This window comes from Antedon bifida, chromosome 6 (assembly GCF_963402885.1).
Source record: "Antedon bifida chromosome 6, ecAntBifi1.1, whole genome shotgun sequence".
Classification (NCBI taxonomy): Eukaryota; Metazoa; Echinodermata; class Crinoidea; order Comatulida; family Antedonidae; genus Antedon; species Antedon bifida.
In genome coordinates, this window is record NC_136231.1 from 10,703,272 (window position 1) to 10,720,311 (window position 17,040).

At 31.1% G+C, this 17,040-nt stretch overlaps 2 protein-coding genes across 6 annotated transcripts in view; one reads left to right on the forward strand and one right to left on the reverse strand.

The window, feature by feature from the left end:
* The window catches only part of LOC144845548 (peroxisomal multifunctional enzyme type 2-like), a 254,730-nt gene that overhangs the window by 220,835 nt on the left and 16,855 nt on the right, over nt 1-17,040 (reverse strand). The gene's annotated exons all lie outside the window — the stretch shown is intronic.
* The window catches only part of LOC144845542 (jouberin-like), a 59,697-nt gene that overhangs the window by 20,918 nt on the left and 21,739 nt on the right, over nt 1-17,040 (forward strand). For 4 of the 5 annotated variants that reach the window (XM_078702939.1, XM_078702942.1, XM_078702940.1 and 1 more), the window contains exons 6-17: nt 3,742-3,919; nt 4,600-4,695; nt 5,656-5,758; nt 6,686-6,781; nt 6,954-7,052; nt 9,555-9,680; nt 11,008-11,078; nt 11,449-11,629; nt 12,120-12,235; nt 12,542-12,710; nt 13,003-13,144; nt 16,386-16,533. In XM_078702939.1, the coding sequence (XP_078559065.1) occupies nt 3,742-3,919; nt 4,600-4,695; nt 5,656-5,758; nt 6,686-6,781; nt 6,954-7,052; nt 9,555-9,680; nt 11,008-11,078; nt 11,449-11,629; nt 12,120-12,235; nt 12,542-12,710; nt 13,003-13,144; nt 16,386-16,533 (1,525 nt within the window). The remainder of the gene's footprint in view (nt 1-3,741; nt 3,920-4,599; nt 4,696-5,655; nt 5,759-6,685; nt 6,782-6,953; nt 7,053-9,554; nt 9,681-11,007; nt 11,079-11,448; nt 11,630-12,119; nt 12,236-12,541; nt 12,711-13,002; nt 13,145-16,385; nt 16,534-17,040) is intronic. The other variant, XM_078702941.1, reaches the window with a different exon arrangement.

Below are 17,040 nucleotides of genomic sequence, written 5' to 3' on the forward strand. Positions count from 1 at the left end.
TGCCCCTGATATGACTTAAATTTTGTCAAAGTGTCAATACTAAATGACTTTTGGTTTTTAATCTATGATCAATCATTGAAATTCATAAAATTGCGCGTCAGTCACGTTGCGCAACTATGACGTCATTCAAAAATAGGAGGTGCACAACTTCACATAAATGCCCATATGTTGTCAAAGTTATGAAATGTTATGTTTACACATTTTAGAGAAACACGACTCACAAAAAGGAAGGAAGGAAAGAAGAATAATACAGAAAAAAAATATTGATCTCATACAATAACAAGGAGTTATCCGCTTGGTATACCAAGCGGATAACTAAAAAGTTATCTCAATAGGACCATATAGTATGTATTTTTACATTAAATATAGTTTGTGATCTTAAATTAGATCTAAAAAACGTAGGGAATGGGACTTTTAAGAACTATTAGGCATGTGTGTATTTGGCATTTAAAAAATAATTGAGAAGGTAACACTTAAATGTGCCTGCAAGCATGTTAATTCACTTAACCTTAACTTAAAAAAATGTTGATTTCGTATGGGATGGTAAATATGAAAAAATAAAACGCAAAATACTTTACTCAAACCATGAAAATGGTGGCATAATGCCCGATATTCGTTCAATCACTACAAGGTAAGTGGATATTTGAATTATATGACCCATCGCACGACCATGGTAAATGGAAGCTAATACGATTGTATTATTTGCAAAGAATATGTACAATTCATTTTTAATAAAATTGACAAATGTTGTTGACATAGATAATAATATTCTATCTAGTTTACCTTCTTTCTATAAGAATGTAATTAAGTCAATGTCTTGTACAATGTTGCTCCTAATACCTGCAATAAAGTTATGAAGCAGTCTTTATGTGGCAACAATAATATTGTTATTAGAAACAAATCAGTAGCCTTTAAAACTGTGTGATTTGGGTATATTGTCGTTGATGGTTATCTAGCCCCTGCTGATACCATACGTCAAAAGTTAATGAAGTCCAATAATTATGTGAGGGAATACTGAATGGTTATTAATGCTTTGCCTAGTGAATGGAAACGTATTATTCCAAATATTGGAAAACCAAATCCAGTAGATGATATCAAAATTAATAATAACCTGAAAACCAAAGAAATCCACACTCGTATTTTATAGAAATGAAAATAACGTATCTGATTAAACTCAATCAAGATGGGAAACATTTGACTGGAATATAATCTGGACCCGAAAAGTATCTTGTATGTTTGAAAAGAAAATTTAATTTAAAATTATTACATAGAGTTCTAGCTACGAAAGAGAGGCTTTACAAATGGAAAAAGGTTAAACAATACTCTTTCTTGTGGAAAAGCAGAGAATGAAAAACATCTATTTTATTATATGACTGTAGAAATGCTTGTGATATGTGGAGAACTATTTTATTAAAAATAAATGAAAATCTGGAATGTTGTATGAAAATATTATTCTTGGCACAGGAGATAAATATTTCATTAGGAGCATTTTGCTTATATAAAACATCTGTACTTAAAAGTTTGTCAAGTGTTTATTTATATATCATCTATGTTCTGCTCTGAATTTCATAATAGTGATAGTGGTTACTGAAACATGTGGTTTAGTCCTTATACAGTGAAAATAAAATAAATAAAACACTTAAAGATAACCTATAAAGTATTAAATATAGATAATCATTATCTATATATATTAATGCTATTTTAAAGAATATTTTACGTATCTCCTCCAAAGCCACTGAACGTTACGTGCCCACATTTGGGATACTGATGTTTATTGATGGGCCGCACACGATAGGCTATGTCACTTTCCTGAATTTTAAGGATAAACTCTAAAAAAAGGCAGAAAATAGCAGTAATTTGACGTCTCAGCGACCATGTTACGTCACAGTATAAACTACGCAACTTCCTCTGTTGTGTACCGCCATGGCCAGATCTACAAATACCATGCTGGGCCACAAAAAAACAGTCTTTAGTCAACCATGTCGAATGATCACGTCGTTGGAAGTTTTAATTACACCTATTCTTTAAACAGAATTATTTTCGTAAATCATGGTTTGTCCCAGCATGGGGAAATAAGTTATGGTCTCAGTGAGTAAAGCGCCATGGCCATTGATATCAATGCTTAGTATGTTCGAGTTCAAATCCGCGACATGATCATTATTTTACTAAAAAAGATACGAAACCTCACACAAAAAAAAACTGCTAGACCACAATTTAATTACAAAAGTAGCAAAGTATGTAACAAATCTCCCATACAAAAAAATTGCAAAATATCAAAACCAGTGAAATAAAAATAAAATGTAAATGAATAAACTTAACAATTCATGTTTCCGCAGCAATGTGTTTTTCGTTCGATTTTTGTCCACTTTTTTATTTTATCTCTATGTATCAAATATATAATACACCACTAAAAATAATATAGTTTGGCAATTTATAGTTTCGTTATGTGTTTGCCAAATCATCTAATTCACACAGCACAATTTTTCTTTAGCGTCTTATTTTCTGAACAGTCAAAAGTAAAGTCTAAAGTTCCATATCCACTATTGCTTTCATTTTTTAGCCTACATATATTTTTGAAGTGAAGGGATAGTGTATAACAAATCAATGGCCGTAAATACAGTAGTTCCGAATTTTATTTGTGATACAATTTGTTTTTCTTTTTGTCAAAGTACTTTTATCAGAGTTCGCTTTTAGTATACTTGCCCATGCAAAGTATATAACCATATATTAAGGAAGAAAAATACCGTGCAGAGCACAGGTTACTGCTAGTAATAATAATTAAATTTAATTGTATTGATCATGATTTACAATATGTACAACAAGAGGGTTTGATGAATCATTATACTGTATGTATTGATGTAGAATTAAAGAAGAATATAACTCATTATTATTGTATTCATAAATTATATTAATCAAAGGTGAAAAGAATGCAAGACAAAGCAAATTATAAATACTAATCTTAAAAGTATATATGCCCACCTAAAGTGTTTATGAATGTCACGTAAGAAAGTTATTTTATGTATGTATGCATTACCTTTTTGGTGTTGCTCGACCTATCGGTTGTGATTTACCAAAATGTGTTGATTTCACATCTTTCTGAAATTTTTTACATTAGCAATAGTGTACTAAATCCTAAGCAATTAGGGAAACAAGAAAAACAATAGAAAATTTAATAAAACAATAACAAATGACCACATGGGTTTATATGAGAGCCGAAACCATTGACGTAACGCATTACCACGTGTGTTCCTGCAACCCGCCAAACGATCGTGTAGGCTTACAAAGTGGAAACAAAATACTGCCAGTCAAGTAGCGTAACAAAATAAACACAAAAACAAAATAAAAAAAATAAAAGTATTGAATATTTCCGTAAGAGATTTGTGTAATTTCTTGCAAACGTCTTGATGTAATTATTTTATTGATGTGTGTATAAATTTAATGATTTAATGAAAAACAAACAGTGCACTATTTAAAAAAATTATATTCTTAGCTATAACGCCATCTTGTTATGTATTGTATCGTTCTAGCCTGCGAAAATCAATGAAGCGTGTGTCCTGTTTCTGCTGTACTATCATCATGAATATTCATTTACTGTCTTATGAATAATAACGCAATTAATGAAATCCACACGACTATGCATAAATGAAAATTATTAAATATGCAAATACATTTCTGTTACATTTTTGAGTTCTTGTTCATTTTAAAAATTCCATTTGACTATATGTATATATATCTTTTTAGAAGAGGCGGCAGATGAAATAGACAGTAAGCACATTGAGTATGATGATAATGGACAAATGATGGGCATCTATGTACATCGTAGTGATCGTTTAAAGACAGATCTCTACATTGCACACCCTCTTGTAAGAGTCCACATGGTTGACATTGATACTGGATCTTATGTAAAGAAGTCAAAATTGTAAGTAAGCACAATCACATTGTTCACATGTTATTATTCAAGTAATATTCAAATTATACAATTAATTGATTTTATTTAAATCTTTTCAATATTCAAATTATTTGTTTTCTAGTGATAATAAATAAAAGAAACAAGCAGGCTATAATAGAAGTACAGTAGTTGCCTACATTTAATTGCAAGCTATATAAACTAAAGTAATAGAATACTGCTGCAAGTCTAACCATTTGAAGCCAACATCCAGGTCTGCCCTTACATTGCACTCCATTATGTATACCTACTTCTTGTTAAAAGTCCAAACCAGCAGGTATACATACAGTACATGTTAAAGAACTTGGTACATTATTAAAAAAATAGTAGGGTATCATCTCCAAGGGCGGATCTGACCTCTGGGCCTGACATTGTCAAAGTCCAATTTATAAAGACCTGCAGCTGGATGCTTCTGCAGACTTATATTTTGTTTCACATTTCAAAGTATAATAAGTCCAATTTCCGGGGACCTTAGCAGCTCCATTTTAATCATGGTGGGTTGATTCTGTAGACTAAATATTTTGCTTCATGCTTCTGCTTACTGCCGTGGAGAGCCTAATCTGAATTTCCCCAGTTCGAGGAAGATAATGAGTACCTTTATTTCTAAATGTGTAACAAATATTCAAGATATTCTTGATTTCTTCTAATTTCAGTGACCGAGCAGTAACGTCATACTATGAGAATAGAAATGATAAAGTGGATTTTATCCTACCTATGCTAACTCAACCATTTGAATATAAGAAAAGGAAGTAAGTATAGAGTTGAATGGGAAACAGTCAAGTAATTTGTTTTTCCTTTCTAATATTCATACATTCTAAATGATATTTTTCTTGTTACATGAACAAAAAATGAAAAAACTCACCCAGTGTTTCATGCATGTCAGCGATGTTATTGCTGACAACGGCCTTGGTAAAGTCACATGATGTTCTGTGGCTTGCACCCTCTATTGCTGAATTGATTCAATACTATTCATACCTATCACAAAATAACCTATCTGCCGCCATTGGATTGTTTTCTTCCTTGTTAGGATGAAAAATGTATTGGTTATAAAGTCAAATGTTAAACATATCTTAACATTTTATTAATTTATTTATTGTCTTTATACTGAATGACACTTTCAGTGTTAAAGCATTGATTTCCAAAGTGGTTCAGTAGAGAAACATTAATAATATAATAAAAATAATTCAAAGACAACTAACAAAGTAATTTACATTAGTACACACACATTTACAAAAAGGTATAAACTATCTACAAAACATACAGTATATATAAAAAACATGGAAGGAATTTAAGGTAAAAGATACTTAATCAGTATTATTTTGAATTGAATTTTTAAAAGTTGAAAGTGTCATAGATTTATAGTTTGTTTTTGTGTCATTTGAAAGTTTGTTTCATAATTTGTTATTGCTGTCCTGTAAAATTATTGGTTTCCTAACTCAAGATGTGTATAAGTAAGGTCCGGTTTTGTGAACGTTAACTGTAGAAAAACGGTGACACATCTTGTGTTAGGAAACCAATAATTTTACGGGACAGCAATAACATTAGTTCATGTGTATAAACAGAAAAAAGAATTTCAGCTCGGCTCAGCTTAGTGAAAATGCTGAAAGCAATAGATTTAAATGAAGAAGATATCATGTAGACTACTTCCATCCACACTGCTATAGACCTCATTCTATTTTTACTACATCAATTAATTCATTTGTATTTAGATCTATGATTCCAAGTTGGGAAGAACTACTACTGCTGAATGAAAGTTACCAATACCTAACCTGTTGTAAGGAGGGATATCCCAAAGTAATTGTGTTTTTTGAAGTGAGTACAAGTATTCACTAATATGTCATAATATACAAATAATGAATGTTTATGAGTGTAATGGTACAAATAATGGCATGAGGTGAATGATGAAGGGTTATATATCAACGAGGCAAAGCCGAGTTGATATTTAACCTTTTATCATTCACCAAATGCCATTATTTGTACCATTACACGAATATAAAACATTCAATATTTGTTTTATATAACATCTAAATAGATTCCTGTCATTTGAATCAAATAAAAAGTAGCCTATAGCCAAAGGCCTACAGTTGATTCACATTGATTAAAACAGTAACATTTGGTTTTTAATAATATTATATTAAATGTTATATTTATATGGATTTTATAAACACACCTACTTTAATGTTAATTATATCAACAAACGATCAAACAATCCTATGCATAGAAAGGCTAAAACGCCTAGGCTAGGCCTAAAACTAACAGGCCTAGGCTAAAAGGCAAAACTTCAAAAAACAACTTGAACTCATCTAGGCTAATTATGTTTTTTCCAACGATTCCATGTCTTGTAGAGATGTTCCCATTAATCAAAATCCTACAAATGATCTAAAGCTAATTTGAATGTCTTTCTGATATAAATTAGTACATATATTTTTCCAGAAATGCACTTCCTTCACAAAAAACCAGTCATAACATTCAAATCGCGGTGAAAGTACAAAATAGGTGGCTCTGTTGTATTTCAAAAACAATAGTATAAAACAAAATATTTTCCCAACGCGAAAAAAAAATACTATTAAACGATTGTTTAATAGTGTGTATTATTGCACGCCATGTGACCCACATTCGTTCAATCAAATGACAGGAATTTATTTAGGTGTTTAGATTATAAAAATCTGAAACAATATTTAATTGTTACCATTATTTCTAAACTATACAGCATACAGTGCCTTATGATTTTATTTTTAGATTTTAGACTTTGTAAGCATGAAATCTGTGAATGGTAAATCACGCACAGTTGCAAGGGAAGGGGGATGGCATCGTGTTGCTTGGGCATTTTTGAAGGTAATGGGATTTGAAAATTGTTAGTTAACGAAGTAATAGTAATTTAGACTTGTACCTTATTGCAGCCATTTACAATGCAATGTATAAAGTACTGTATGTCAACAATCTTGTCACAAATTCAATTTTTCCTTACTGCCAGTTAAAGTTGAATTATTTATGTTATTGCTTACAGGTGCTTGGTTCAAACAAAACACTCAACACAGAGAAGAAAGTGCGTTTACAGCTTTTCCACCCACCATTTCATTTCAAAACAAAACCAGAACAAGTAGATGTAAGCATTTCAGACTTCATTCATCATGATCCTCTATGCAATTAGAACAATTATTAAATCTAAAAAATAATATTCACCAAAAAAAAACACAAAATCGTTGTAGTGTCGGAAATAATAATTTTTTAGATTTTTATATATTCGTAATCTATATTTAATAAGCTTTAAAATGAGCTGTTGTTGAATAAAATTGGTTTATTATATGAAGAGTTATTAATGAAAACATGCAAGTCACTTTCTAGCTCGGGAAATCTTCATTTTGAGAAAATCAACATTGAAGTAGCGACGCTGATTAGCTTGGCCTGGCCAGGGAGTTGTTATTAATAACAACTCCCTGGCCTGGCCAACCCCGCCGATCAACGCGACAAGACTCTCTGTCAAAACTCGCTGTTTTCATCTCAATAACGGCAAACTAGTCTAAATATATCCCTGTGTGATACATAATATTATATTTTTTGTTATTTTTTAAAAATATATGGATAAAAATAACGATTAACTTCCTAAATATTCACAAAATGTTGAAACGTTCATTCCAGAAACTACGGTGGAAGCCATGCTGTTTCATCGTAAACAAAAGCGTCAGTCAATCAGAGAGCGTAATTTATCTCTATAGCCAATCACAGTCAAGGATTCACACATTCTTGTTCAACAACCTAACACCTTAATAAAACCAATTTCCATTGGCTAGATTAAAAAAAATCCCTTAGGTTGTTAAAAATGATGGTAGCTGATATATTTTTGAACAGATAGGTACCAAACGGTTTGTTTACAAAAGCGCCGTAAAGAAAGTTTTTTTTTTTTAGTGAACAAAAATACAATTTCCTAATGATTTTCAATGGAAACGACTTAAATAATTGCAAAATACACATACTTGTGATATTTTTTTATGAACAAGACTTTGATGAGTTAAAGATAAGTGTTTATAGTATCGTTTTTTATTGAAATTTTAAAATGGATAGGTTAGGGTTTTTTTCACATCCTGAACTTCAAGGTTCGGGTTGCGACTCTGCGTCGCTTTTGTGATGCCAAGCCTCAAATAAACACTGACAATAGACAGAACGGCAAATATAAATTTCTTATGATCTGGTTCAATTCTATCTGGCTCTGCTACCTCTCACATGTATGTTCTATTCCAGCAAAATTTATATTCAAATAATATAAACAGAGTGAGAGGTGCCTATTATTATTATCATTTATTTACCATACTGTAAATTCTTTACTTAATAATCAGAATAATTTATACTTTATGCAATTGGTATTGCACCTATATTTTCTAGTGAAAGTGTATAGAATATAACAATCTTTTAATAATAAAAGTTGTTAAAATATTATTATTATTAAAACTATCTAAATAAACACAACAGGCATAGAAATAAATTCTAAACCGCCCGGTGATACACTGGAAATTATTTAATTAATTTTGAAACGATAAAGATGAGGAAAATGAGAAAAATGATGCATATATATATATCCAAAGGCAAAATACTGAAAAAAGGCTGTGGGTATCAGTGGCTGGATTTCAATGTAGCGAAAAGCTAAATCAAAACCATAAAGTAAAACAGCCAGAAAAGTTAGCAGAGCTTTCGGGCAACACTGGCCCTTCAGCAGTGCATTATATATATATATATATAAATCAATTGTGTTGCGTAGCACTGTGTAAATTATATATAAATCATACTGTCAAATTTGATTTATATATATATATTCCTTCACTTGCACTGATGAAGGGCTAGTGTTGCCCGAAAGTTCTGCTAACTTTTCTGGATGTTTTACTTTATCGTTTTGATTTAGCTTTTCGCTACATTGAAATCCAGCCATTTTTTTTTGTATCTCCATTGAGATCCAGCCACTGATACCCACAGCATTGTAGTTTTTTCAGTATTTTGCCTTTGGATTTATATATATATATATATAATAGATCCCGCCTCGTGAATAAAAATACTGTAAGATGAGGGCGTATCAATTTGATCTCTGGTGCGCGTGCGTACAACTGAGGACTAGTGCTGTTCCGCCGTAAAACGCCGAGAATGTTAAAGAGTCGCTATCCAATCGAGTTCAAACAATACCATGAAAGCCCCAGTGGTCTAATGGTTAGGACAACTGCATATCAAGCAGACGGTCCGTGTTCGAGTCTCGGTTGGGGCGACTTTTTCTCATTCTCACAGATTTCCTCATCTTTATCGTTTCAAATTAATTAATTAAATTTCAGTATATCACCGGGCGGTTTAGAATGAATGTTCTTTGCCTGATTTGTTTATATATATATATATCCAATCTGCAGACAGTACTGTTTCGATCTTATTAGATCTCGTCAGTGCAGCTCAGGTTTCTGTACCGCAGAATATATGTATATTTATTTCTGCAGGTTATTTGTGCAGGTATATACATATATATATTTATTGAATGTAGTACTTAACATTGTAATACACTCTAACAATGGTACAGTCCATAATGGGTGAGTATTGTCCGGGTGGTTATTGTCCGATTTCCTATTTATTTGTGCAGGTTTACCAGTGGTGGAGCAATATAGCAAGACAGCCATACCCATCAACACTCTATATCACCTTGAAACCAATCACTACACCTAGTAATGTAGAACCTGCATTTAGATCAATGTTTGCAACTCAAAAGGTAACTTAAGTGCTATTTTGTGTCTCTAAAAATTGTACCATTGGTCGGCAAAAATGTATGTAGTCTATCTAGTAAACTCAACAAATCCTTGAACTGAACCCAAAATACTACTAAACTTTAGTATATGTAGAATGAAAACAAAAATACTGTATATATATTTCTTAATTGTGCTTTATTCAGTTAATAATAAATGAATAAATAATATATAAAATGTGAAAAAGTTAAATCTAAAAGGGATACCAAAGGATAGGATGTAAATAAATAAAAGACACTGCCTTTTTTGTAAAAATAAATGTAATAATAAATGTTCCTATTGGGATAATTTCTGTTGTCTTTAAAACGGTGAAAAAATTGAAAAATAAGTTGATCCTATTAAATACCAGCAAATATTGCACTTAAATTGATATTTTAATTTTGCTTTTGTGATGTATTCGATTTTGGTGTGATAGTGTCGATCATAAATAAACAATAATGGATACCAGGTCTGCCAATAAGAAAAATCAATTCATCAACGAGACAACACCAATCTAGACCTACTGTATAGCTAGGGTACGATGTTCGTACATTACCGCTGTTATTACCATCAAGGCCTACAAAACTAATGTCTCAGCCTAATTTGAATGCGCAAACTACTTAGGTAGTCATTTATGTAAATCATAATTATCCGTAGAATGTACATTTAAGAAATGAACTGGTTTAATGTGAGCGAATGGCCGAGCAGTTAAGACAGCGGAACTATAATCTATAGCCATAATATCGAGGCTTACTCCTTGGTTCTGGTGGTAGAACAAGTCTTCTTGGATAACAGTAGGTCCAGTCTACACTGGCTCTTGTGCACTTTAAAGAAGCTAGTACATCTTTGTTGTCAAGTAGGGGATTACCTCTGTGTTCTAGTTCACACAGCCACTGTTGTGGGCAGACGAATGGGTGCTAGAATTGGCAACACTGACATAACGTAACCCTTAGGGGAAGAGCATGTAGTTGAAAAGTGTAATATTTACAGTAAGTCCACAGCGCCATGAGCAATGATCATTGGAATTGCAGGGAGTGTCTTTATAAAGTTCCAAAAAGATGAATAAGAAGAGAAATTTAGTTTTTCTATCAATATAATCACAAATCATAAAAGCATGCCCGACCACCAAATCATCCTTTAATTATGTTGCATGACATGATCTTACAAATAGTCTCAAATAATGAAAATTTATGAGTTGGATGGTAAGAATTGAGTTGAATTATTGACTGCTCTATTTAATGAGACGGAGCCAAGTTAAATCAAGTTGCAATCAGTTGTGTTATTATCATCAATATCAATTCTATCCTCTTATAGGAACAGGGAAGAATGACATACAAAGAACTAAAGAAGACTTTGGATGGACGTAGGAAAGGTCAACATTTTGAGTAAGTGATCTGATAATATAAATACACTACTGTTTATTAACTGGAATTTTTTGAAAAGTTACCCTCTTTAAATAAAGTCAAAATATAAAATACTGTTTACTGTATATCCCATTTTTTCCGCGGCCCAACATTTTTGCTGATTTTAAAATTCCAAATTTATTTTAATGTTTACATCTGGACAAAACAATTTAATTGCTGATCATTAGTGTTGGAAAAATTCACTTAATGGCTTGAGTAATCTCAACTAGATCAATAATCTATAATACTATACAGTAAATGATACCTCATTTCATGGTGGTTGCAAACAAATTGGCAGCACAATGATTTTGGCTAATACTGTATTTAATTTAGCTTTTGATTGATTTTACAGAGAAAAAAATCCAACAAATTGGAGTCGTTTACCTGGACAAATGTGTAGAATCCCAAACAAGCTGATGTTATCTCTAGCTGGTGGTAAGAAAGGTTGTTTTGTTATCAAGTTCTCTCATGATGGCCGTGGAATTGTTTGCTGTTGCAAAGACAAGTCTGGATACCCATTACTGGTATATGATGTAAGTATTTTTATAATACAGGACCGACTAATTAATTCTATGCTAATTGTTCCCATCTCTTAGCGTGACAAAATGTTACCGAAGTATGTTGATGTCGGAAGTTTTTTAGCAGAAAAATTGCATAAAAAACAACTATAACTAATTTAGCAACTTAAAATATCCTGTTCAATAATATCTATCTAATATTTTTGATGAATTTTAATTTGTATGTGAAAGGTTGATCATATAAAATCTATAAAACAAATTATAGATAATATAAAATCTATAAAACAAATTTTAAACTAGCAAAAATTATCTATTAAAAGCTAATTACAATTTAATGGTAGCTATCCCAACATTCTAGCTAAAAATGTATAAAGATTGCTGTAAAGACAGTGAAAATCAACCTGCATCTGAGCAAGCTATGCATGTGCCTTAAATAGGAAATCAATGTATGCATGGCAAAACAGACATGACAATGAATTACTGTAGGGTTCAACTTTTATTATAGATTCCATCTGGTGATATGCGCTGTGAGTTTTCAGGTCACTATGGTGTCATATATGATGTTTGTTGGTCTTTATCAGATGACGAACTGCTATCAGCATCTTCTGACGGAACAGCACGGTAGGTTATAATTAAGTGATCATTATTAGATTTATTATCCAGCAAGTTTGGTAGCTCTTTGCTGTATTTCCATTTCTTCTCATTCAGATCTTTTGTTACAACATCAAGAAGTTTGTATTTTTGTTGCTTCAATATATGATTTTTCAAAATAAAATTCGCATTCACATAATCGTGACTGTAAATACATTTTTTTATTTTTTATTTTTGAGTTGAATCATTTAAATATTGATTTATCTAAAAGGTAATTTCATTTTATCATTCCATTCTTTCATTTCCATGAGTATGAAGATAATTTTTTTTTTATAGAATTTGGAACCTTGCATCTCCTGGTGGAGCGGCAAACAAGGTGTTTCCTCATCCTAGCTATGTGTATGCTGCAAAATTCCACCCAGCCCAAAGCAACATTGTTGCCACTGGATGCTTTGACCATATCATACGCTTTTGGAATGCAAACAACACTGGTATCAATGGGGAGGTAAATCTTAGAGAGTTTATGATTGTTGACTTTCTTTTTTTATTCTAAATACCAATACAAATCAAAAATCACAAATGTAATTTTAAACATCATTTATTTTATTTTTACTTTAAGTTTTTTCATTGAGGAAAAGGGTATATTATAATTAAAGTTATTGAAGGGAAACATACATGATAACAGTTTAAATATTAAGCACGCTAAGATGCAAATGAATACTCTTAAAAAAATCAAAACATTAGTGGCCTTATTGTAATAAAATCGCAATTTATGCTTCCTGTATATATTATTTCAGCTTCTTCAAGAGCTTGATAGCCACAAAGGTCTAGTGAACTGCCTTTGCTTTTCTTTGGATGGGCAGAAACTATACTCTGGGGACAGCTTAGGTACTCTTATAGTTTGGAAAAATGCATTAACTAGAAGACCAGCTACATCAGGTAAGCTGTACCATTAAAATAAAGTTCTTATTTGGTACTGTAAAACGTAAAACAAACTACAATACAAAAACAATGTCAATATACAAAAACAAACACACTAATTAATGAACATGATTAAAAATGTTTGAGTTTCACAATTCTTCCACTAAATTAAATTCAATTTGTAATGTTATGCATTGATTTACTTTGAAATGTATGAAGGAAAAATCTATCATCTATGAATCAGTGATCTTGACAATTACAAAAACCCCTAATATAGAACAAATTCAATATAAAAATAATCAATCATTATATAGACATTGATATAAGGTATAGTTAGTCATACTGAGATTCAATAAATAATAATAATTATAATAACTAGCAGTAACCCATGCTCCGCACAGTCTTTTTCTGTCTTTACCTTGATTATACGTCATCGCTAGGCCGCAAAACCAAAAACATCTCGCCAAAATCATAGGCTGGACATGAAAGGTGTTGATTGTACTCCGTCATGTTGTAGCGTCAGTTCAAGTTAAATCGCGTCATATAAAATTAAATTGTGTCAACCTGCTGTTCTTTTAATAAACAAATAAACGATTTTTTGCTATCAAACAGACGAAAGCTACTTACATCAGATATGTAATTATAAATATATCAGCAGTATTTTATGATAAAATGAATAATATTTATATTAATAAACCATGTGAAATGTTTGGATTAAAATACAGTACAATATAATAATGTATTATATGAGTTGTTTTTGTTTGATATATTTACTTACATTGAATGTGGATTACAGTTTTAAAGAAGTAAATGCTAATAAATAGGCAATACTGTACTTTAGTTCTTGATTAGATGTTAAATAAAAGAAAACACTATGAAACAATCTTGATATAGAATTTTTTAAACATTTTTCTTGTTTCTTGTATTGGCTGACTTGATACAAAGATGCATAGATTGGTTTACCCTTTAGTATAAATAACAACTAGTCTTAGTCAATTGACATCTTTATATTTTATATTGAGGTTATTCTATATCATAGTTATAAGTTTACCAATGAAGCCATCTGAAATAACCTTTTTGTTGTTAACAATCAAAACTTTATGAAAATGAAATGGTGTCTGAAGAAAGTCCACAATGTCCACAATTATTTAATATACTATCTTTATTAAGTAGATGTGCTTGGGACATGCCTTTGAATATCTTCTGGAACATTGGTCATTGATAGATCAATTCATGTGCTCCTGCATTGTATTGCTACTTTGCTAAGCTATTACATTTATTAATTTAAATACAGTTCACTTGCTCGTGGTGGCCATACAGGTTATTGATTCTGATGAAATGGGTAGCTGTCTTTGAAATTAAGCGTGTAAAAGATAAAAAAAAATGTCAAAATTCACTATAATATTAATAGTATAATTTGATTCAATATATATACTTTAATGATTGAATATTATATGTTTTTTTTCTGGTTTTTATACAAACAGGGAACAGGCGCGCCTACTGCTACACTAAGCTAGCCTCTAGCCTCTTAGCTAGAGTTGTATCCAACACTGTATTACTGTATACTAGCTTAGGCCTATTACTAAGTTAGCCTAAATACATGTTCTAAAATAGAGTAATTGTATACTCCAATATTAATAATACTTTAATATAGATGATATGGTAATTTATTGTTTATTCAAATATTAATTATTTAAAAATTATTAATTAAGTATTTTGTCGTAGGCCAATGTAAATTTTTTCTGTAAATTCTCTTTACTATAAAATACAAGTCATTTAATTATATCAATATTTAACCAATTTCAGTGTAGCACATAGCTTGTACAGAACAAATTTTGCTTAAGGGCCTAGTGAATGTGTTAAACTTACCAATGTTAACGTTGTTGCGCCGCGCCAGGGGAAGTGTATTTCTATTCACCGCAACAATCAATTCAAGTGATGCAAAATCTGAATATGAAATCTTGTAGTTTAGTCTTCATATTTTTGCAGATACCATCCACAATTTGGTACAAGCAACAACCTTATTAAATCTAACATCTGTAATGTTTAATGTGGTTCCTAAACACTGCTTTCATGGTGGAAACAATATTTTATTGGAACCCTCAGAAAAAAAACGTGTGTTCCGTAATCGACGCCATGTTGTTATTGTGTATAGGCGCTACATCAAATCGTAAATATTTGTCACACTAAAATTAAGATAAAACTATTTTAATCTATTTTTTGCTTATTATTAATTCATTTATATATTATTTTTATTATTTGAAGATATATATATATAAGTAACTATTTTATTCAACTGAATAATACTTAGATGAACGAATAACATTTTGAAAAGGTCATGGGTCAAACCAGTAGAACAAATTTAAATTACGAACGCTTGAATGTAATTTTCTTTTTATACCACACATTTTTTTGGTCAAACTTTGTGTTATCACTTTTAAAATATTATTAAATTAATTATACCATGAAGAGTTTTCTTATTCTTAAGAAATCGGAACGGGATTGAATGATAGGATTTTCACCCGATGGCCTATAAGTTATCGAATTAAGATGTGAAGTATTGGAATATTAAATAATAATGCTTACGGACTATGAAATCGACACAAAAAGTAGTCGAAATTAGATGATGTGCTCGGACACAAACATTTTGAGTGTATTTTTCGTTGATATTTGATATTTAACGGAAACACGACACCCATTTGGATTCGTTTTATTTGTGTGTGTGTTTTGTAATTACATTGTGGTCTAGTTTTGATTTTTAGCTTTAAGCGGTGATAATTACACATGTCACGGATTCGAACTCGAACGTACTAAGCATTGATATCAATGGCCAAGGCGTTTTACTCACTTGGCCAAACCATGATTTACAAAAATCATTCTGTTCAAAGAATAAATGTTATTAATTAAAACTTCAACGACGTGATCACTCGATACGGTTGACCAGCTGGCGAGACTAAACACTGTTTAACTTGGCATGGTATTTGTAGATCCGGCCATGGTGGTACACAACAGAGGAGGTTGCGTAGTTTATACAGTGACGTAACAATGGTCTCTGAGATGTCAATGCTATGCTTTTTCCTTTTTTAGTGTTTATCCTTAAAATTCAGGAAAGAGACATAGCCTATCGTGTGCGGCCTATCAATAAACATCAGTGTGCCAAATGTGAGCATGTACCGTTCAGTGGTTTTGGAGGAGATACGTAAAATACGCGAACAATTTAGTAGCATTAATATATAGATATTATTATTTTATATTTTAGTGTCAAGTGATGAATGGCAAATAGACTCCATTATCCAAGAACAGGAATTGGTTGGTGTAGCTATTAACAATGTATGCATACATCCTGGTGGGAAGAGGCTACTTGTGCACTGCAGAGATAACATTATTCGTATGTTAGACTTGAGAATGTAAGTCTTTTTCATATAGAAAATGCCAGTTGTAAGCTTCTTTGTTGCCTTACATAATTCTTGATTTTCCAGGAAAAGAATTGTCTTTTTTCAGGAGTTGCGTTGTGTTAGTCTTGTTGTCTTCTATATATATAAATTTATTTGTATTAATTAATAATTACAAAAAATATAAACGTCGTAGTGGTGTATCGTCACTTTACTATTTCAATCGACTATGACAGTTTTAACAAAGTATTAGATCGCATGTTTTAACTGTATTTAGTGGTATATTATTTATAGGCCTAAAACATAAACAAAATATTTCGTTGCTGAATGGATAAAGAATATATTTAAAAATTGTTCCTCTTTGTACCTTCCCTCAACCTTAATGTTGATTTACTATTGATTGATTTTCTATTACGATTTACATATTGTGAGTCTAAATTACATATCAATCAGATCACATACATAGTTTCAATCAGCTGTAAAAAAAAACATCAAAATTTTTAAAAATGCTGGTGGTGGCAG